The sequence below is a fragment of the Falco punctatus genome, assembly GCF_963210335.1.
Source record: "Falco punctatus genome assembly, chromosome: 8".
In the NCBI taxonomy this organism is placed as follows: domain Eukaryota; kingdom Metazoa; phylum Chordata; class Aves; order Falconiformes; family Falconidae; genus Falco; species Falco punctatus.
The window spans coordinates 32,204,200-32,225,777 of NC_137588.1; the positions used below are offsets into that span (position 1 = coordinate 32,204,200).

At 43.5% G+C, this 21,578-nt stretch overlaps 1 protein-coding gene across 18 annotated transcripts in view; it reads left to right on the forward strand.

Annotated features, from left to right (window-relative positions):
- Nucleotides 1-21,578, forward strand: part of KALRN (kalirin RhoGEF kinase) — a 546,232-nt gene that overhangs the window by 440,082 nt on the left and 84,572 nt on the right. For 16 of the 18 annotated variants that reach the window (XR_013930070.1, XR_013930071.1, XR_013930072.1 and 13 more), the window contains exons 34-35: nt 4,799-4,828; nt 6,347-6,593. Coding sequence is in view for 11 of the 18 variants with exons in the window: in XM_080399718.1 (XP_080255844.1) it covers nt 4,799-4,828; nt 6,347-6,593 (277 nt within the window). In the remaining 7 variants the exon portion in view is untranslated. The remainder of the gene's footprint in view (nt 1-4,798; nt 4,829-6,346; nt 6,594-21,578) is intronic. The other 2 variants (XM_080399721.1, XM_080399717.1) reach the window with 1 other exon arrangement.

The following is a 21,578-nucleotide window of genomic DNA, read 5'->3' on the forward strand; positions in this document are numbered from 1 at the left end:
TTTCTCATGCCTGTCCCCACCTAGAGTGACAGTTCCTGGTTCTATTGCAATGCACAGAATCAACATCTAAGTGGTTTTATTTACTTTTTAAAAACCTCTTGATAGGAATGCAAATCCCATTCTTGCTCCCACTGCTGCTCTAACCCTCTTGAAATAGGCTGTTTATGGTGACTAAACATTTCTACCCAAAACTGGCTGTCATCCAAAACCAGATGGGCAAAAAGCCTAAGAGCAACAGAAAACTAGCAATTTATATTAGGACACAGTGCTGCACCACACAGAATGCTTTGTTTAAACTAGCAGAGCTCTGCGTCCTGTTGAATATACGTAAATAACCAGCTACTGTGGATTTCTACAGCAATGTTGGCATATTTCAAAATAGTTAAATACTCTGAGCAACTCTTCTGACCCTGATAGGTTCATTCTCCATTGTTGATTCTTTGGCTGCAAAGCAGATGTTGGCTTGAGATTTGTACTGCAGATTAAACAACTTCTTACCTACCTGAAATGTATCAGTTTTTACCTACATCTGCAGATGCTGTGCACTGCTGGTTCTGCTTCTGAATGTGATTGAAAACTATACTGAAGGGGAAACTGAAGAATTTTAGGAGCAGAAAAAGGAGATAAATATGAACAAATTATACAGTAATTTTAATAAAAGAGTACGCTGGATTATTCGGTATAGTGAGTTGGGCTAGGCATGGTTCTTTACATTATAATCTATTTTTAAATAGCTTAATATTGCATGAAAGAATAGTCATGTGCTGTGTACTGACAGAGCATCTTTGGCAGTCGCAAGACCTTAGGCCAGACAAATGACAATCTGTAGGCTTTGGCAAAGGTGTGGCAGCTTCAGTTTTTTGTGTTTTCAGGCAGTGTGATACTCAAAAGGAGTTGATGCAAAGGGGAGATATAGGTAGGTATAATACAATGACATTTATTCTCCTGCAGTAACAGTTGCAAGAAGGATCTGATCAAACTATAAGCATATTTGGAAACGGGGAGCCCCAGGTATAACTGATCTGTGTACTTCATTTGGCAGTGAGTGTCAGTGACTGGCAGTGAGATTGCCTGAGCTGTATTCATTCCTCAGCATCCAGCCCCGGCATTCAAATACAGCACTGAGCCAAAGGAACCACCCGGGTACATGCAGCTTCTGTCACAGGGCTGGCTGGAAGGAGACAGCAGCATCAAAACCCTGGCTGTGGTCCAGCTCACAGGGACTCCCATGAGCATCAAAGGTAGCTCCCTGACAGAACAGGTAGCCAAGTTGTCACTGTTATGTGCTTTCACATGTCACAGACCACTACGTCATTCACAAGCCTCTAACAAGCTCTAAAGCTCTAAAGACCTTAATTATGAAAGAACTAAAACCTTTGTTACGGCACAGTGCCACAGGAGGGAAGACCAAGCACACCAGTATTTTGCACCCTTGTAGAAACAGACAATTGAAATGCTGCTACATTTGCTGCTACGTTGTTCACTTACGCGGATACAACCACCACAGTATCACTATTACCAGTTCACTGCCTCTCAGATCTTGGGGTCATGTTTTAGAAACAGTGTGAGATCCATTGCAAGTTGCAGGATCAACCATTTACTTACCCATTTAAGAAGTGCCCAAGGAGTCCTCCTTCAGAAACCCATCTCCCAAATCCTTGTGCACCCTGTTAGAGCGATATTCATTCCCACTTTCTTTTCAACTGGAGTGGATTTAGTACTACTTAAGATCTGTTTTAGAGGGAAGGAAGGGCAGCCTGTGACCTGATAGGTGTTTTCTATCTGCAATATAATGATAAATGTGTCTCTAGTGTTCAGCCTTGCTTCCTCTGGCTGCTGCTTTGTGGCTGCAAACTAAACAGATGCAGCAGTGGACATGCACACATACTGTTATTCAGAAAAGACCATCACATGGTAATCCTGCACTAACTAGTACCTGCTGGTCCCTGGAGCTGCACTGGCTCCTGTGCTTGGAGCAGCCTGGATGCCCCTGCAGCAGGATGTGACCATGCCTGGGGTCATTTTGGTTGCTCGCCCTTCACCCTCCTGCGGCTGATGGGCACTCAGTTTGGTGTTCCCAGAAGCACAAAGTCTTGTGTGAGTCATGACAAAACTCATTCACCAGAGTCAGCAGCTGACATAAACCGCTCTCATCGATGCTCAGAGGTTTGTGAGCAATGTCCTGTGGTAGAGAGCGGAGTTTTCAATGGCTGCATGGTTGGGTCCCTGTCTGCACTGATGACATAGGGCAGGGCTCCATTCCAGCTTAGATTGGATCTGGTTTAGAACATCCTGGTCAAAACCACTCAGATACTGAATGTGGAGTGATGCTTCCTAGCCCACGAACAAGTAAATGCAGAAGATGGGAGATGGTTTGCTGGTGGCAGGCACCATGGAGACAGGCTGGGCTCCTGCTAGCTTCTCTCAGGACATAGAGCATGTTCACTCCAGACTGCTTGAGACCTTCCTGCTTCCTCATTACATTTTGCTATTTGCTTCTACCATTTCCTTTTCTTCCTCATGTTAAGGCTATTCATTGCTGTGTAATTCATTAGATTTGTCCCTCTGTCAGGTCTTTCAGTTATGCCTTGTACTCTGCAAAGGCATGTTGCATTGTTATTTTTGTTTTATTGTCTCTCATCGATCTTACTGTGCCATACACAGATTAGACTGCTGTCTGGGTTTTAAATATATCCAGTCAGTGGCTTTAATGGTGTTTTTTATCACAGGAATAATAAAAGTGAACATTACATGTTAAAATATGAAGCCATTTACCTGTGAAGTTCAACCTTAAAGCCATTCTCTATTTTCTTCCTCTTTCGAAACAAAACACAGTACGCATGAGAAACCAGCAGCCCCCATCTGTGTTCCAATTTGCATGCTCCAGCATAGAGAGAAGCATGATATACTTCTCTGAGATGGGAAAATGATTCTCTAAAAACAAATTAAGTACCTAATAGCTTGAGGGATCACTTCATAGGTGAAAGGATTTCTGCCATCGGGAATCAGATGTATTTGCATTATTCCTCAGTGGCTTACAGATTTTGTATGTATAATATAATCTTTCTAGAGAGATGACTTTGCTGTGGCTTAATTTGGTAAATAAATGTTCTTTGTGGTATGATGATATGTAAGACACAGATCCCGCACGATAAATACTTGGAAGTCCTTGGGCAAAAGGAAGGAGCTCCTTTTCTGTTCCTTGTGGATGGCACCTGAAAATGATCTGCGGGCTCCTGTCTGAGCTTACTGCTCATGCCTACCACCTGCACCTGTAAAAAGGAACGTGCCTAATTCCTCCTGCCAAAGAGGGGGTCTTTCCCTCCCATTAAATGTGTTATTTTAGCACTGACCCCAGCTGGTGGGTCGGAGTGTGGGGAAGCCCTGATCCATGTTTCCATTCAGAGGATGTTTGAGGAGCAGGTGATATAAATTCATATGACTTCCAGGAAGCCAAGGGAGGTTAGCTCCCTCCCTCACACATCAAAGGTAGGCTTCTAAAGCCGGGGCAGGGGGGATGAATAGCTCCTCTGCTGAGGAAGAGTGTGGTCACACCAGGTGCTGAGCAGCTCCTCGAGGGGGTGATTACTTCCTGTTCTCATTATATTAAATGGTTATTTTTAATGAATCAGAGAGAACAGGAGCTCAGGGCTAGATGGTACCTGAGGGTTATGGAGCACACCTGTCTCCTCTAGGATAATGTTTACAGGTGTCGCTGTAATTGAAGCATCTGTTTGTATCACAGATGTTTAGTTATCTGAGAAGGGATTGACAAAGACCTGTGACCTGATTTCAGGCTAGGTTTAGGGCAGCAATTCCTAGGCTGATGCTCCCTGGGAAATGCCTTGTTAGTCCCAAACTTCCCCAAGTGCTGTCCTCACCAGGCCTTTTCCCCTGGAAATATTTCAGGGCTGTTTCACCTTTCCTGCTTAAGCAATAAACGCTATTTAATTTTCAAAAATCAACCCAAACCATCTGAAGAATTTTTTTTAATATTCTGGAGCTTCCTCTGCCCGTATCATTGGAAGTGGTGGGTGCTGGGATCCTGGCTGAACCAGCTTCTTCATGCCCAGACAGTGCACATCATACTTAGGTAAGCACTCTAATTTAATTCTTTATAGCAAATTAGTTTGCTGTGTGATGGCAAACACGGACACCTAGTGGTTGGTACTCGAGTGCAGGGCATTTAGAGGCTTTAAATGAATCTGAGACAGGAATAGTTACAGCAGGCTATTTGTTCGCGTTTCCCTGTAAAAGAATGAGAGATTTTATTATTTTCAGAGTATATAGCACAGGTAGAATAATTTGGGGGATATAACTTTACTTAGGAAGGAGTAGTGGAAGAATTAGGTGAAATTCATCACATTTGGTAAGTGTTATTTACCAAGAAGTAATATTATTTTTTTCTTGTGTCTTAAATATCTCATACCAAACCAGATCAGATACCATATTGGATCAGAAGGATATTCTACTCCTCAAATTATGCCATAGCAAAGAAACCTCAGCAAATATTATAACAATATCTTATTCTTACCGTACCTATGAACGTTTGTACTCTAGTTACGGGAAGATTATGTCAGCGTGATGAATGGTGGGTTTGCTGATAAACTGCATAGCTAGGTGCTAAAGAGATCTCTCGTGTGCTTTCATCAACCCACTGAGCTCTTTCTGCCAGGATTAATGCCAGCTTTTGTCTGAATGGCTTCAAACAGCTGCCGTGGTTTATTTTGTTTGTTTATTCTATTTATTTACAAATAATCTTTCAGAGAATTATTTCCTTCTTCTTCCCCAAATCTAGCATTTCGTCTACGGCAGAGACACAGGACAGGTGAGAACCAGTCCTTGTCCACTGATCCCTTTCTGTAATTGTAAATATCACCCCTGTGAATGGGATTTCTTTTACATCTGTGTTGGACACACAAACCCCTATGCCACTGAGTGAGGAGACGGGCTGTCTTGGGCTAAGATAAGAGATGTTGAGATTGTACCAGCTGAAGAGTGATGTCTGTAGAGTGTGGCTCCTCAGGGGCTCCCTCGTTCAAACTGATAAGCAGATCCCAGTTTTCACTGATTTCACAGAGATACTCAACATCTTACAAGATTTCTCCCAATTCAGTTGGATTTACAAGTTGTTCCTTTTAAAATATTATATAATATGCTTGGGTTTAGCTTCATATCCTAAGAAAATAAGGTTTATGGTATTATACTGTTTTGAATCAGCTTGTTTGCTACTCTCATCTTAATAACTTTTGAATCAGGGAACTAATTTATATCAAATTTGACACTGGAATAAGGACCTCAAAGATTGCTGCGAGCTTCAGGAAAGCAGGCAGCAGGCAGAGGAGAAAGACCCAAAGGAGGGCCCCTAATGACAGGCAGACAGCAAGAAATCCACATTGTAGAGAAGCATTAAGATTCCTCACACCAGAAAAACTTAGAATTGTTCTTACACATTTTCAGACACCCAAGAATCCAACTCTGAGACCCAAATCTGTAAAAAAACAAGCTTCGTTAGCTCTGCTGCTTGTGCAATCAATTTTTCTGGTTTGTTCTGCTACATACACAAGTACTTACATATCCGGTCTCTGGTTATATAGAGAATGTGATTAAACAAAGAGCAGTATTGTTCATCGAGAGCAGCAGGGTGTGAGGCTGAAGGAAAGCAGCAGGTTGCCAGTGCTCAGTACGGAAGTAAGACGATACATTTATACTTAGATACAAATCCTGGAAGTCAGCATATAATCAATCACTCTACGTTTATATATTTACACCTCTGTTTTCCATCAAAGAGCATGGGAGGAGCTTTTCTGATCCTCACCGTCAGGATTCCTGACTATCCCAAGGGGTCCCTAGAGCCAGCTGGGGAAGATGAGGGCATGTTTCTTGTCTTGCAAAAAAAAAAAAAAATAATGTGGCTGTTTCCTCACTGCTCTGGTGGCACACGGGAATGTGACTAACTCATGCTGTGGAGGGGTGAGCTGGAATTTGTCCTGCCATGAGGCACAGCACCAAGGCAACCAGTCTAGAAAGTCACCCCAGAAACTTAAGCAAGAAAAAAAGCAAGGTTTCTGTTGGACACTCACAGCTAGCATTCAAAATGTTACTGGGTGGGTGGCTTTGACTTCTCATTTCAGCCCAGCAAAATCAATAAGGTAAAGGAAACCAGGGCCACAATGTGTTGAACTTTGACAAAAGAAATTATTAACTTGGCTTCTGAGGCATACAAGTCCTGTCCTTGCCAGTGTAAATATGATGCAAAGATGATTGCCTTCATCCTACCCTCTCTAACTTCTGTTCTTGTTGTTTGTTTTTTGGTTGTTTTTTTTTTCCTGTTGAACCTGGGCAGTTGTCTGGAGGGTGCGAACTAACTGTGGTGCTCCAGGACTTCACAGCCAGCCACAGCAGCGAGCTGAGCATTCAGGTGGGGCAGACGGTAGAGCTGCTGGAGAGGCCGAGCGAAAGGCCAGGCTGGTGTTTGGTCCGGACCACGGAGCGGAGCCCGCCTCAGGAGGGTCTGGTCCCCAGCAGCGCGCTCTGCATCTCCCATTCCCGCAGCAGCGTGGAGATGGATTGCTTCTTCCCTTCAGGAAAAGGTAGGCAACCGTCCGGCAGGTTTAAGACTGTTTTGGATTTCCCCTTTTGTATCATGTAAGTGCGAAGCTGCTTGGGTAGCTCTTGCAGTCGGCATGGGTAAAAGGCTCTTTAGTCATTAGTGAGTTTTGTTACCAGATCTCTGTGAATGGGCGCAGCACTAGCCTAACTCCATTTCCATGAATCAATGTTTGTATGTGTGCGTCTTTTGCTGTGTGACAGTCATTATTGTCTCTCAGAGCCTGGATAAAAAGAAGACTTTTAAACAATGAAGGGACAGTTTTCAGTGCCTAAAAGCCTAGAAGGAGGGAAAGTCATGTTGTATATACACCCAGGATGCCCCAAATCATGGATATGTTATTTAATGAGTGCCACAGTGCACACTAGTGCATGGTCTTTTGGTGTATCGTTGCTACCTGTCTCTTATTGCAAAGAAGCCACCAGTGTGTACTGGTACACTCTATTGACTCGTGAACTGGAGACATTGTGTGTAATGGCACAGTACAATGGGGAAAGAATCATTTACAACTAGTGTGCAACAAAACACAACCCTAGTATTATCCTGAGAGCGTGGGCTTCACCCACAATGAAGGGTAAAATCTTGTTCGTGTCTGTGGTGTCTGTGGCCTATTTAGTTGGTGTTCTGTTCTGAGCAATGTGTGTCCTGCACATAGCATCCACGCAACCAAGCATAGGAGACGCTCCAGACCGATAGTCCAGAACCAGTTCAGTTCAGCATGGCGAGAGCAAACTCCTTTTGGCTGTGCCCCTCTTTTGGCCATGCACAATGCAAGTAGGTTCCAGGGAGGAAAGGCTCCTGTTATCTCACTTCCAACTTCAAGCCCACAACCTGAACTGGCTTTTTAAATTTTTTTTCCCCCCTCTGCATTAAGGGAAATAGAAGTTGATCCCTTCTTGTTTGAGCAAGTTAAGCTTGGTGGTTTTGTTTGTTTTGAGAAAAAGCACTGAAACCGGACTGTAGTCCGTCCTCTCTCCCTGCCTGCACTCCTGCTGGGGAGGCTGGGCGCACCCCTGGGACAGAGCAGCGCGGTCCAGCCAGGGTCCGCAGTCAGTGTCCCTTAAAGAGCTCTCTGATCCAAACCTGGGGAAGGAGAGCTCAGCTTTTCCTCTAAGATATGATCCCCTCAGCAGGTCTCATTCCCTTAGGTGCTTCCCCTTGCCCTGCTTTGTGAGAGGGAGGAGGTATTCAGCGTTGGCTGTCCACTCTGTCTGCTGTGCAAACTCCAAACTCATGCGTTTCTTAGACCTGCTGCCGCGTTTCCTCCCTGCCACATGCCTGGGGCCCTTCCCTGCTTCTGCTGCCACAGGAGCCTGTCCTGGTCCTCAGCTCTCTTCTGAGAAGCACTGCAGTTGCTTACAGGCAAACTAAATCTGTGAATAAACAGAAAGTTAAACCTGAAAATCAGCCTGGTCTACATAAGAGCAGTCACTGCCTGGCATGACTCACAGGAAGCAGAGATGTGTCTGCTGGGTGCATGGTTCAGCAGCTGGACTTGGGTCCTCTGCTGAAGGACACTGTGAGACACCATTCAAGCTTCATTTGAGTGCACTAAGTTGTAGAGCTTTTCCTTAAATTAAACAAAAATAAAAATTACAGGAATAAGCTGTGGAAAGGGAGGCAGAAAATCCCAAGGAGGGTGGAGGTGAGGTGGGTCAGGGGTTGAGTGCTGGCCGGGGACGTGGGGACTCTGGCGTGATTGCATGAGCTTCAGGGCACAATCGCACCACAGTATGGCACGAAGGGCACAGTGCCAGGCTTTGGCTGGTGGACCAGAGCTAACTGATGCCTGGGAGCCACCAGGCTGTGTCAGCACAGCTCCAAGCCTGCGCTAGCATGCCTTCACTGCCTGCGGGGCAGGTTATCTCACGTAACATACTGCGACCACTTCCAGGTTGGAGCTGGCTCTTGTCCCATCATCTCCAAGCAGGTGCAGAGTGAGTCTGGGGCTAGCTGGCTCCAGCCATGTATTCATGGCCTTTATTTCCTTATATCTCTTTCCCCTTCGGCCTCAGTTTTCTTCCTGCACATACCAAAGCTGTAGCAGGGAGCCTCAGTATTAATGGGATCTCCAGAAGTGCTGCTAGAAATAATAAAAATAACCACCCAATCCACAGTTTTGGCCAGAGTACAGCAAATAGGTTCTGTGTCTAATCAGTTCTCCCTCTATTAAGAAAACAGGAAATTGTTTAAACTGAACGAACAGATGCTGGGAATAAAGAAAGAGGGGTAAGTTAAAAGTTTAAAGGGAAGATCCAGTAGCCACTGGAAGAGCCTGCTTGTCTCATGAGGTGCTGGAAGGATTAGCATGATAAATGGCTTCTGACTATTCAGATTCGTGTCCTCTACTTCCAGTAGCGTTAGGCATGGTTTGGACTCAGAACCCCTTGGTCCAGGCTTCCAAAATTTCTGGTCTTTTACTACAACCCCGAACAAAGGCTGGCACGTCTTGTATCAGCATCAAATGGTGTCCCCTGCCTGTTTCAAGTATAAAAACACACACAGTGCAGAAGAGCAGGTTAATAGCTGAATTTTGCTTGCAATTACCAAGATACATAAATCTTTGCTTTTACAAGCCCTGTAATTTTGAGAACAGAAAGTATCTATACTCAAAACTTAACATTTCTAATAATAGAATTTGCTGTCTATGATAGAAACATGCAGAGTTTTGACAAGTATTAAAACAGTTACATCCACTTAGTGGGAAAGGGCAAATTACTGTGTTTTGTCCTATTATAAGGTGCGGTGGACTACAAATGGAAATCATGTGGCTCACAGAAGCTACCAACCATCCTTAAAATAAAAGAGTAAGGAAAGTAACATGTCAGAAAACACCTGAACAGATGAAGGATTGAAAGATTTGGTGAGATCACCAGAACATTTTGTAGAGCACCAATGCAAGTCCTCATCAAACAAAAAAATAAGCCTTTTTAAACAGCCTCACTGAAAGACACTGGAAATGCAAAACCAAACTTCACAACTGAACATGTCCTCTGGCTTATCCTCACTTTTTTACACTGTTCGTTTGGAAATAGGTAATGAATCAACATAAAATATTGCAAAAGGGAAAACATGGTCTGAGTGTAAGAGAATAAATCTGGAAGAGAGCACTTCCTACCTTTTGTAATGAAATATCTTTACAGATTTCTCTTGTTCATTGGTATAAGTGCAGAGACTTGAAGGACTGGTCTCCCAGCCTTCTGTCTGACTGCTGGCTATGTTCCTTTGGAGGATACACATTTGTTTTTTTCATTGCTTGACTACAGCTCAGAGCCAAAGTATAGTCCTGCCTGCCGTTCCTCTCCGACGATCTGACAGTGTTTGCAATTGCCCTCTGTAAAAAGGCAAACAGGTTTCTGGGATTCACCTTTTGCAAGTGATTTACAGATGAATGAGTGAAAGGAACTCTGCAGTCCCTGTTACTGTACTCGAGAATTTGTGGGATTTTTTTTCTGGCTAGCATTCCTAGGCAGGAAAAAGAAAGACCTGTGACACTAGGAATGAAACTGTTTGAACTATCCCACATGGCTAATTACAGGAAAACTGTGACTTTTATTCCTGTCTTTACCATATAATTGAGCTCTAAGGTATTAAGCTATAAATTTCAAATTAAGAAAGAAATCCACGTGGGTGGAAAACAACTCAATGACCTAGCTAACATTCATTAAGCACACTGCGACAAGCATATTCCTGCTGTCAGCCTGTTAGCTTTGACTGAGTGATTCCAAATTTGAATTTGGCCCATGAAACATTTAGATGAACTCTTGATCTTAAAACTCTTGTCTTATCACCCCTCACCCAGCATTTTTCTTGTAACATCAAAGTTGCAGTGCAATTCAAAGAGTAACAAAAGCTAGTTCTTCCAGTAATTTTAAGCAACCTCCATCACCAAAGAAAAAAAAAAGTGTTTTAAAAAAAAATAAATAGGGTTTTATGGCACTTGTTTTGGACTGGTGGTATGGGAAGGGATCCCGTTCAGGGCCCCAAACCAGATCCTACCCACAGAATACTTGTGTCCGGTACATACCTCTGGAGGAGAAGAGAAATATATTTTCTTAAGATGCTATGCAAACATCTTGCTGTGCAGGCAGATAGCCACTTAACAGCAGGGCTTTGGTGGCAGCAGTGGGTCCTTGTAACAGAGCAAACTGAGAAATAGTTGGGTCTTTTCCAACCGAAGAGGAAACAGGTCTCACAAGGTGCACGTTAGCAGGGTGAGCGTCTCGCCTGCACTTAGCAGATGTGTTACGTTGGCCCTGGTGCCTCAGCTGAGAGCGCACCAGACTCTGGGCAGGAGGGACAGGGGTTTTGGTGCTGCTCAGGTAACAGCTTGTGCGTTTAGGAGGTTGCCTACCTGATCCTACAGCCAGAGAGAAACTGTGGCTGGTAGGTGCGCTGGCAGGCTGGACTGTGAAAGAGGGAAGCAGAATAAGGATTTCATGAGGCTAGTGAGAAGAAGAGGGGTATCAATGCAAAAGAGATCACACTGAGACTTGTGGTTTTGTGACCACTCCTTGTAGGAAAGAGCAGATCATTTAATGGATTAGTTGCTGGTGAAGCTAATCCAGCTCTTGTTGGGGCTGGAAGTCTCCTTCCTCCAGTTCCTGATCGCAGAAGAGTGATCTGTGTAGGGAAAAGCATAACTGTTTCTTCCCACGTCTCTGTTTTTTAAGAACATCTTGGATTTTAGTGGGGGAAAAGAGTCTACATTGCTTTTATTGTGTCCCTGTTCCCGCTGAGTATTAAATTGCGATCTGCATTGGCTCATGCACTTTCTCTGTTGCGTTTTAAACAATCTCTGTTGCGAAACACGTTCAGTGGTAATGATTCCTGATGTCCCAGGGGAGCTACGTGAGGACAATTCAGAAATTTTAGTGCACTGCATTAAACCTTCAGTTGCCCTTGTAGAGGCTGAGAAGTTGGGTTTGTTTTTGAAAGTCTTAATTAAGAGCAGTCGATTAAGATGTTTGTAAGGCTCTGAACTAAAGGAAACATTTCATTAAGTAACATAGTTGATTTAACTGGCACATAAACAGGTCACGGGGTTTCTGTTAAGCAAACAATGTTCAGGCTCCTATTGTCAATATAAATATGCAGTATTTAAATAAAAAAACAAAATGCTCACCTCTCCTAATACTGTTCTGACAAGGATGTTCAGAGTCAAAATTTCATAGTATAGGCTGTCTTTCAAGAGAGGTCATGTGGACCCCTCCTGCTAGCATTTAGTGCCTCATGGCATCCTTGTTACAAGTTCAGGACATGGCTTACGTAGAAAAATCACATGAGGAAAGTTTTTGCTGCGTTTTCACTCCTTTTCAATTATGATAGAGCAGCTGGAAACAAGTTGGCTGAACAGTGTGGTGTAACACAGCAGCTCTCTGTGGGCTGCCACCAAGGGCTGCTGGGGCCCAGCTTGGGACTACTGCTCTGCCTCAGTGTGCAAGTGTGGCTCCATGCAGTTGTGAAAGGAAAGGGAATAGAAAGATGAAAGAACTTGAAACCACTTTGCTATTTCCATCAGGTCACACTTTCCCGTGTGTTGGGGTTTTTTTCTCCACTGTGTCTCCCTCCTCTCTCTCATCAAACAATGGCTGTTTGTCTTCACTTTCATGGCCCTTCACAGCTTCTCCCCACCGTATCATTCCTTTCTGCTTCAGTGGGCAATGTCTGCCCTGGTGCTGGAGAGGTCGTGATGCCTTGTTCCCCTACCTAATGCTGGGATCCCAGACCTCTCTGCTTTCTCCCACTTCATAGTCACCCTGTGGAAGAACTTGATACCCAGAAAGTGTCCATCCTTGGTGTTGTCTATGCTTAGACGGTCTCCTGGACTCCGCTATCTCCAAAATAGTAAAAAATGAACAAAAAATTAGCAACAGTTGGCAATATGGGTGATGAGATCTGATTTTCAGTGTTTCTAAGAGGTAGGCCAAGCTAAGCCTGAAGGGATGAGCCATACCTGTGTAAGGGTATTCATATCACTATGACTGTAGTTCTTCCAGGGATTTTACCTGTTGGGTACATCAGTACATCAAGAAGAAAAAACTATACCTACAAATCCTTGCGTAGTCAAACCCTAGAGGTGGCATCAGTCCAAACACCACCTGAGTAACTCAGTAAGCTAGGCACAGCCTGGCCAAGCGTGGCAACGGCTTGTCCTCCACAGTAAGTTGCAGCAGCTGCAAGTCATGGATGCAGGTTGCCTGCAGGCTGTTGGAGCCATGTTCTAATGGCTTGTGAATAACCATATTTCTCTGACATGGTATTTCTATTTCATTATTTTTTCTTATTTTTGGTATGGCATCACTAGATATTTAAAGCTAGATTCAGCCACATGGACTTCTTTAGGATATATCAGGTACCAGTAAAGTCAATTATACTTATTGCTTCAGCTGCTTCATTATCTAATCAAAGCAAAAGGCCTCCAGTGATCTACCTGGAACTTTATTTTTGTGGAGAAGTACACTTTTGATGAATGCTTTGATAAAACAGGAAAGGCTATTCTGGGGGAAGTTGCTTTGCTTTTGTACAGTGGATTTTTATTATTTTAAACACAGGAGTCTTTGTTTAAAAGACAGAAGGCCTGCAAATTTTCTTGTTTACTTTGCCTTTGTTTCCCCTTCTAACAGGGGGTAAAACTTCATCCACCTAGCACCCTGTCAGCTTAACACCAAATTTCACTGTACAGTGTCCATACTCTTTTTCACACTGAAAAAGAAAAAAAGAAGGGGAAAAAAAAGAAGGGTATGGGGAAGGGATTTAAAATGCCGTGGCCAGCTGAGCTCATCAAGAATGCTGAAGGATTCAGCAGCTGGTCTGGCAGGGAAACTGGGGGAAACTCAACAGTGGTACTGAGGGTGTGGGGAGAGGGATCACAGCTCTAAAAAGGCTTTCTCTTATGGCCTCTCTGGACCTGTTCCCTCTCTTCACTTGCCTTATTTCTGTCTGTCTGAGGCACTGAGAGTACCATTCAGGCAGACATGGGTAAGCATTTTAAAGTGAGGCAGAGAAGGAGAATTGAGTCGCCGAGACATAATCATGCATTCTCCCCGCTCTTTGATGTTTCTCTAAGACTTTCACATCCTACTGAGGTTTGCTTGTAAAGTCATTGTTAGAAGGCATTTTCATGCTTCCCCACAGGAAAAAAAACTGTAATGCAGAGTCCCTCCCTGCGACAGGCTCAGGACCGCGTTTCCTTCCACAGCTTCTGTGGAAGACCAGGGTCATAAATTCTCCTTGCCCTCCTGGCTTTCCTGCCTGCCTTCTCAGCCTTCTTTCTTAGGGCCAGCCCGTCCTTTCCAGGGCCGGTTAAGCCAACGCAGTTATTCAGGGCTATGTGCAATGGGACAGGGTTGTGCCCTTCAGTGCACGTGTTGAGAGCCCCAGAGCACCCCTTTCCCTGCCCTGCACAGAGCACCCCCTTTCCCTGTCCTGCAGAGAAGCAAGAACCTCGCTCCTTGGCTGCAGCTCACTCAGACAAAGGGGAGGTCTCAGCCCGTCGCTGCTGGCAGGACCTAGCTGCTTAGGCAGTGGGTGGGTGGGTGGCCACAGCCTTCTCCTGGCCAAGTGAGCCATCTGAGAAGGGACAGTCTGACAGTACTTCAGCTGCGCATACCTGGACAAATGATTGCACTGGTCCTTTTTTTCCCAGCTTGGCTTCAATGACATGCTAGAAAAGGAGTCTTAAATTTTATTGCTCACATATTGATATCTCAACTGTTGGGACATCGCAAAGGCCAAAGACCAAAGTTCCACACAATTCCACTGAGTAAATACTGTACTTTTAATTCATTATGTGGGATAGTTTCCTGGAGTAATGTGAACTGTGCAGCATCTCGTATAGCCTGGGAAAGACCAGAGCCATTTTCCATACAAAGGACCCTAAGCCAGGGAAGGCCTGTCCTGCCGAGTCCTCAGCTCTCCCAGTGATCCCAGCACATGTCCTTTCACAAACCTTCCCTTGGGTTAGCAGGGTCAGAGCAGAGAGGGGACTTTGAAGGGACTCCACAAAACATGCTTATTGAGCCTGAGCAATGGTGGTTGTACAGAGAAGGGACTTGGGCTCCTGCTGCGGTACTGAGGTTCAAGAGACCAGGTCAAGTATTGTCCAAAGCACTTTGCACAATCACCCAGGGGAGGCACCTACTGAAAATGGTCTGTGATGCCTGTTTCCTTTTATTAACTGCGTAGGAACCTTATAGATGCCTTCTGTTTCTGTTCCTCCTTGGAACTGTGGTGCTTCAGTGCATTGCAGACACCAGAGCAAGCAGGCGGAATGGAGAGCTCTGTTTGTACCGTGAGTTTTCATACTAGCTCTGACCTGAAGCCAGCAGCCATAACATCCCCACGCCTCTGCCCCACTAGTGAAAAACAAGCAGCCTAGCAGCCTAGAGGAACAGTATAAAAATAGCTCCTTGAGTAAAATCTATTTCCTCTGTATTTAGTCGTGTGTCTTGAAATACATGTAGCGTGGTGGGAAGGGGGGAGTTGTTCTGTAGCGCTTGGCCCATCGAGCTAACAGGAAGGTCACGCTGGAGGAGCAACGGGACCATGTGGATGGCTTGCGTCTTGTGTTTCCTCTGAGGCCAGACTAAATTTAGCAAATTTGCAGATGGACATCGGACCCTAATCCATCTGGGACTGCAGGGGGAAGAGTGGGATCTGGGTTGTTTGCCTAGGCTTTTTGCTGTGTAACCAGCTTCAGTGAGCCACCGTTCATTATGTTCCTCATGGTTTTCTGCTTTGCTCAGTATGCTGTAACTTACTGCCTGATCCTTTTCCCTGAAATGTTTAAAGTTTAAGCATGAAGGAAAAATAAACTGCTGGTTCTGGGCTCATACTTGACATCCCTACTAACTTAATGTCAAACTGTGGATGTACTTCTTTAATAGCATCATCACAAAGGTTGAACCTATAACTGGTACTTGCAAGAATTGCAGTAACGCAAATACTAATGATTGATGATTTTTGCTTCCCAAAAATGTTGCCTCGTCACTCTTTCAGCTTCCAGACAGTTAAAGGGACTAATCCTAAATGCAGTATTTGCACCCTGCAAGGCCTGTACATTGCTGGGTTGGTCCTTCCATTGCTAATCTTAAACAAATATTTTATAAGTGTGTTTTGAAGTAAACTACGTCTGCTAAAAATCCCATTTCCCTGACCAGTCTGAGCCGGAGATAGGCAAACTGCAATGCAAAGCACATGTGTATTAAATAATGTATTGCAAGTAATTGAAATTATGTTTCTATGTATCTGCTTCAGCACACTGCACAGATTTGATATATCGATCCTGACACAAGAAGCTTGATTTTCCTGTCATTTACGCAGGCATTTTGTCAGAGCAGTTATTCCCAGGTTACACATTTTGCAAAAGAGCCTGAACCAATGTCATCTTTGCTTAGTTCAGACTAATCCCAAATTCCAGAAAGTAGAGTTAATGTTATTGCCACTGTGATTGTCTAGAAGTCTAGGGCAGGAGGTTATTTACATAAATGCCAGTGTATTTTTTTCATTCATATTAACTGGTCTCACAAAGGTATTATCTCTTCTTACAAATGTTGCCTTTAACTTCAGAATTGTATTTTGCTTTTCTTTAAGGCAGAGTCCATATTTGACTATATTTTTCTTAAATCCATTTAAATAAGTCTCTCACAGTTCAGAAAAGCTGAAGAACAGTTTCCTTTTTTATTTTGAAGTTAACCCATTCTCGTCCTTGGGTATTTATTAAAAGATGCTGGTTTACATATGTATCCTGTATTGTTCCTAAATGCACTGAATAATTGTTGATTCTGCAGAACTGTCATGCAGTAAAATAAGTAATTTTTTTTCTTTCTAAAGTTTGCAAAACACAAATTAAATTTTACACAGCGTAAAAATAAAGAGAGATAATTGCTTGCAGATTGCGGTAAACATTGGAAGGGCCTCCAATCTCTCTAAAGGTGTGCCTTCCAACAGAAACAATAGTAATACACTGTCCAGCGCTTCAGGCAATAAAGCAGCCCTGACTACTTCTTTTAAGGAAGACAATTTACAGTTCATGTGTTGGTGACTCCTGTTTTCATGAAGTGAACCTAAGGTTCCAGGTTTCTCACCAATAACATTAAACTGCCTGATGCCAAAGTACATTTTTTTATTGCCCATTGCTTTTGCAAGCCAAGAAGATTACAAGTTAACTAGCAGCACCCAGTGTTCATATTTCACGGGCATTTTTCAATTTTCTAGACTAGGCAGGGACATGGAAATCTTTAACTCTGCCAGGACTCTTACTCAGTGAAATAAGAACATTTTTCCTTCCACTGCCTGCAAAAGTCAAATTAAGTTCCATGCAGTGTGGGGGAATCGGGGTGCTCTTGCTGCAAAGGAAAGACATTCTAATTCATGAAAAAGCTTAGTAAAATGAAAGTTTTGTGCATGGATGGCAGGGGAAGGTAGTTCAGGCTTTATACCCCAGTTGTATTCATGGCCATTGCACATCTGTTCAGACAAATCTGCTGTAGTTGTGCTGTGCATACACAGTGCTGCTCAACAGGACAACCGCGTTGTACCTAGCCTTCACCTGGGAGCTATACACATTCTGCAATGGTCAGCCTGCTGCAGCCTTTCCTTATTTTGAAAATGTGTCTTTCTGCACATAAAGATGCAAAAATGCACATCCCACTCCCCATCAGCTTGCTGATTACCATCAGAAAACATGCTACGGGCCATGCAGGCACAACAGAGACAGGACTGATCGCAGCAGCACTGGGGGCTGGTGCTTCTCTGCTGAGCAAAAAGGTAGTCAGCCAGATGGAAGTACCCATCTTGTCTCACACGGGGAGGCTGAACCTTTTTGAGTATCAGTTATGTGTCCTGTGCCTACCTGAACAGCTGGGATCTACCTCATGGGTAGATCATGGGATCCTACCTGAGCATGGGATCTACCCTAGCCATGGGACCAACAAGACCAGGAGATAGTACAGCAGTACAGGTGATGCAAGTCATATACCTTCAGGTTTTTGCAGTAAAATCTGGACAATAATGACAGGAGAACCAAGGCAGATCAAGGAACCAATCTGGGCTAGAATTAACTTTTTTTTCCACCATAGGTTAATTTTAACCTGGATCCATTTGCAGATCAGATTCAATGTGAGGCTGCACAAACGTTTCTGTTGGCACAGGGGAAGTGGCAGGAAGGAGCAGGCACCTGGGAGAGACAGAAAAGGCAACAAAGGGTTTTGGCAGGGCTGTTGGCTCTCAACAACTCAAAGTGCTCATGGAACTATCATGTAATGTTACATACCAAGAGATTGGCTGAACATAGGAATTAAAAAATACTCCATGACATCATGTACTTGTCCCAATCACAGAAAGACAACAGGTTTTTCTGTCTCGCGGTGACTGGAAATGCCAATGTGTAGAAGTCCAGCTTTTGGCAATGTCTGATGGTACCAGGCAGAAGGGGGATTTCTAGAGCATTTGGTTCTAGACTAGCAATGTCTCACTGACGTTCCCAGGAGCAACATTTCTGTACAGGTTATCAGCAGAATTCCTGCCTGCCAGAGAGTTATCATCCTAAAAATGCCGTTATTGCTAGTATGTGAACACTAAAGAACAAAAGCAGGCAGAGGTGCTTCATACTGATAAAAGCAAAAGGGTTGTTTTCTAGCCAGTCGTTACACCAGCTGATAAAAATAGCTTTAAAACCTTTTTTCCCCCAATTCTGCACACAGCAGGCTGCCTGTTATGTGCCCTTGTTATTTATACCTGCCATAAGCTTCAATAACAGCTTTACAGATTTTTTTATGCTTGTCTTAGATCTGGTATTGTAAATCAGAAAACTTTGCCATCCTAAACATTGCCTGGTAAGAACTTCTCCGCATTCTTTTTACCCTAGAAAAAAAGAGAAGTGGGAAATACAGTTAATGCAATAATTTGGCCCAAATAAATAAAAACGTTTACAATATTGACATTGAATTTTATTTTAATATTAAATATCCCAATTCCTCCAGAGTGGCCAAACAGAGAAATATTCTCTCTAACTAGCAAATGGTGTGTGCCAGTTTTTTATTTTGTCTTTCAGCTTGCCTTGAACCATAAATGTGTTGAATACTGGGCAGGAGATGGGTAATGAACAGAACTTGCAATTTTCTGCAAAACATCTCAGGGAAATGGACTGAATACTCTTGCATTAAAAAATCAAACAAAACAAAAAAAAAAACTAACAACAACAAAAAAAACCACACCAAAAAAGCCCAAAATAGGTGACAACTTACTCTAAGGAGGAGAAATTCCATTTAAAGAGAAAATTAGCTGTGGTTTGTACCATCCAAATAGAACAACAGCAAGCAAGTCGAGACTGGCAAGTGGGGAATCCATGTGTTACACTATTAGACTGTAGTTGCTAAAAACAACTCACCTTTGTCATGCACAAGTGGGTGAGGCTCCTGCTTGTCTTGCAAAGCAGACCATGATGGGCTGAGATGGGCTCATGATTTCCCTGCTGAGGCCCAACACAGTAAGATAGGAGCCAAGACATGTCTGAAAGGCAGCACTTTAATGCTTTGCGTCTTCCATCATTGGGTACTGCAATAACTCCCAAAGATATGTCTCTGCTCTAATGGAGATAAGTGCTTCAGGAAAGGAACACAAAACCTGCTTTCAGTTTTTATTTCACTGTTTTCTGCTGAAGGGTTGGGGTTTTTATTCTGACCGGTATTCAGGATGTGTCTACTGTCCAGTGTAGCTCTCCAGCAAACACAATGTGGTACATGGCTTCACTCACTGGACGTCTTACGTTCAGCTGGTTTGTGAGGGGAGGCTCTTTGCTGCAGCCTCATCTGAGCATAACTCATCTGGTGGTACCGCTGGAGGACCAGACAAATCCTCTCTGCTCACACAAAGCCTTGCTGAAGCGGTAGAGCCAGTCCAGGGGCAGGTGAACCTGTGCTGGTGTCTTAGAGGAAGGCAGGACTGTACACCAGCCTCTAACTGTTTTCTTAAGCAACTCACTTTCAGCTGATGGTTACTGCTTAGCAAGAAGCCATATATATAGTGGAAGTGGTCCTGTGCCCAGGAAACCAGAGGAACTGGACAACGTAGGAATCTGTTCTGAGATATCTGAGAGGCAAAGTTAGGCTGGAAGTTGAAGGGGGACATGTTCTGCAGGTCTGTTCTGCTCCAAAGAGTGGATGAAATTCTCCTAGATTATACCTACACGAGTATTTGGAGGGCAGCTCAAAGTTCCTTCGAAACAGACAGAATCACAACAAAGCAAGCACATGTATCTCATTCCACAGTCCGCTCTACAGCCATCCACCTCATGCTGCTTATTTGATGATCTTTTTAAGACATTTTTGAGGATAAGTTTCCTTTTTTTTTTTTTTTTTTTGGTGGGCTCTTCGTTCTTCGTAGGATGCAGAGAAAGAAAAAAAAAAAGGTTGTAAATTAGGAAAATTGGGAAAGAAAGTTAGGCTACTGTCAGTAGGGCACTTTGGATGTTTGGGAGAGGTGAGTTGTGCAGTACATAAAGATGAGGTCCATCGCAGAGAGCAGACAGGTCTGGCCATGGCCTTTAAGGCTTCACAGTAGAGCTGGTGGGCCAGGCTGCTGTTTGATCATGGCAACTCTACTGAGTTGCCATAAACCCACCCTGTGCTGACGTCTGCAGCAGAGGGATCAGGAATGAGATACTCTAACATTTGGTGAACATATGCCTATGTTGCAGTCCAGCATGGAGTTTGTGCTGGACTGTCTATATTTCTTGTGTTTGTTTTAGCTAGTTGAGAATGTTCTTTTTTTACCTACCACTGTGCTGAACCGAGGAGCCAAAAACCTCTCCTTGCAGTTGTGCTCCCTTGCGCCAGGAGGGAATATGACTGTATTTATTTATTTATTTTTGATTTATTTGATCTGTTTTAGTACTCAATAAAGTTGTTGTTTTTTCCAACTGGCACAACAAGGCTCTGGCTATTTTTGAAGAATGTGGTTCATTTGATTTAATCTAATGAATGTTTAGTGCTGTTGAAAATAGCTGGAGCCAGAGCCAAGAATAATGTACTGCAATGTGCTGGTTGAGCAAGGACTGCTTCCCTCTGCCAATCTGCTTTCCCTCCAATTGTTCAGATTTACCTGCTTTTGTGAGTAGCATTTGCAGGCAAGACATATTGATTTTGATGCTTTTTAATACTGAATCTAAAGGCCAATAATGTCAGAGCCATATCTTGCCACACTCATTTCAAGACACATCAAACAATAATAACTCTTCTTGTTGTCGAGTGTAGGATGTCTAATCTCTCTTTCAGACCACTTTAAAGGGAATGTGAAATGCAAATATCCTTTTATTGCACACAGGAAAATTGGGGCATGAAATGGTCATCTTTTTCCCCTCAAGTCACCCAGAAAGCAAGTGGGAAAATCAGTAATGAAACTAGTCAGCTAGTATCTACTGGGCTCCTTAAGATGCTGCGTAACTCTTGATTTCTGCATGAACTGAGACAAGACCATAAGCAAGAAACAGGTTCTACTAAGTCTTTGGTCCTGGTGTTTCTCACTGACTGGTTATCGACACATCCATGTTTACTGTCTTGCCTGCACCACCTGAACTGGTCTGCAGAGGTGCCTAACTCTCCCTGTTGACAAAGCTTAAATTTCATACATGTCCTTGCGTTATCTGAATATGTCTCTGCAAGTCATGCCACATGTTTAAATGACGTATTTAAAATTGTATGAATCCATCTTCCTTTCGCCATCTATGAGTTAGTTCTGTAAGGCAGTCGGTTTCCTATTCCTTCCTAAGAAATGAGTAGCTAATACTTAAGCTTCATTGGATTAAAAAAATAAATCGGCCATAATACTTCTTACTCTGTGATAGCGGTGCCCGTAGGGATGGATTTTCTGCAGAGATCACTTTACACCCTAAAGCACAATGTAGGATTGACTTGCATAAGTAACGGACAGATGCTCCCGACAGCTATTACATTATACATCCCTCTAT